At 38.2% G+C, this 1596-nt stretch overlaps 1 protein-coding gene across 1 annotated transcript; it reads right to left on the bottom strand.

The window, feature by feature from the left end:
- Positions 1-403: 403 nt before the first annotated feature.
- LOC119872308 (olfactory receptor 6C74-like) lies at positions 404-1393 on the bottom strand. The gene has a single exon (XM_038540995.1). It carries the CDS (start codon positions 1299-1301, stop codon positions 711-713), a length of 591 nt encoding a protein of 196 aa, XP_038396923.1. The 5' UTR covers positions 1302-1393; the 3' UTR covers positions 404-710.
- Between the last annotated feature and the right edge of the window lie 203 nt (positions 1394-1596).

The raw sequence follows: 1596 nt of genomic DNA, 5'->3' as shown, positions 1-1596 counted from the left end.
TCATTATTACTAAACTATATTATAGAAATATAAATAAAAATTAATTTTAAGTAAATAAAATGAGTAAGTAAATAAACTCAGTATTTAAAAAAATATACCTGATTACAAATAAAGATGGTAATAACCTTGGAATAGTGTGTTACATTAAGTATAATTCAAATTAAACAACATTTTATAGTCTTGACTAATTACAAATTAAAGACAAAGGAGACATGTTGAAAAACGTAGCTCTGGAGCCTCGGTGGCTTAGTCAGTTAAGCGTCTGCCTTCAGTCAGGTCATGATCCCAGGGTCCTGGGATCCAGCCCTGCATTGGGCTCCAAGCTCAACGGGAACCTTGTTTCTTCCTCTCCTTCTGTCATTCCCCCTTCTTGTGTTCTCTGACTCTCTCTCTCTCTGTCAAACAAATAAATGGAGTCTTTTAAAAATATAAGAAAAATGTAGTTCAACTTCATTCCTTTATCTAGAGGAAAAAGGAAATAAGATGCGAAAAAGTATATATCTAATAAAGAATATAACTTAACATTAACTTAAGGAACATTAACTTCTGTGGAACAAAGTGTTTGTGAATAAAGCTTGAATGAGATTAAGATATTATAGGGATAAACGAAAAAAGAAGAGGAATCTGTGTATTGAAAGCTACTATTGAATATGCTGGCACTATTTGAAACTTCTTTGCCCATTTCCAATATATGTTATATAATAGGATACTCATTTGTTTGAGAAAGAAACAATTTTGTGTACCATGTTCATGAAGGCTGTTTTTACTTGCTTGTTCCACAAAGTGTAGATGAAAGGATTCAAAAGTAGAGCAACAGAGGTGTTGAGCACTGCAATTCCCTTGGAATAAGATGTTCTTTGTTTGACTGATGGCTTAACATACATGAAGATGCAGCTGCCATAAGAAAGGGATATCACAATCATGTGAGAAGAACATGTTGAAAAAGCCTTTTTCCTCTGATTGACTGAAAGGATTTTTAGAATTCTTAATACAATGTAGGTATATGATATTATCACCATTACCAATGTGACTATGAGTGTCACCAAAGCAGAGATGTATCCCATTGTCTCTAAGAGCTGTGTGTCTGAGCAGGAGATCTGCAGCAGGGGGGTTGTAGCACAGTAGAAATGATCAACAATGTTGAAGGCATAGAAGTCATTTAAGCCTAAGAGGAGAGGTGGAAAGATGACAAAAGACCCAGCAAACCAACAACAGAAGACAAGTTGCATGCAGATCTTATTGCTCATGATGGTTGTGTAATGCAGGGGCTTACAAATGGCAACATAGCGGTCATAGGACATAGCTGCCAGCAAGCAAAATTCAGATGCACCAAGAAGGAAGGTAAAAAACAATTGAGCTGCAAGCAATTAAAGGAAATGGTTTTTGGGCAGCCCAGGTGGCTCAGCGGTTTAGCACCAACTTTGGCCCAGGGAGTGATCCTGAAGACCTGGGATCGAGTCCCATGTGGGGCTCCCTGCATGGAGCCTGCTTCCTCTGCCTGTGTCTCTGCCTCTCTCTCTCTCTCTCTCTCTCTCTCTCCTCTCTCTCTCTCTCTCTTTGTGTGTCTCATGAATCTGCAGCAATGGGGTTGTGTCA

Source organism: Canis lupus, chromosome 6 (genome assembly GCF_011100685.1).
Source record: "Canis lupus familiaris isolate Mischka breed German Shepherd chromosome 6, alternate assembly UU_Cfam_GSD_1.0, whole genome shotgun sequence".
In the NCBI taxonomy this organism is placed as follows: Eukaryota; Metazoa; Chordata; class Mammalia; order Carnivora; family Canidae; genus Canis; species Canis lupus.
This window is presented reverse-complemented; position numbering and strand designations above follow the sequence as displayed.

Coding starts and splice junctions, on each gene's coding strand:
- LOC119872308 (XM_038540995.1), bottom strand. CDS start 1,301: ATGTCCTATGACCGCTATGTTGCCATTTGTAAGCCCCTGCATTACACA.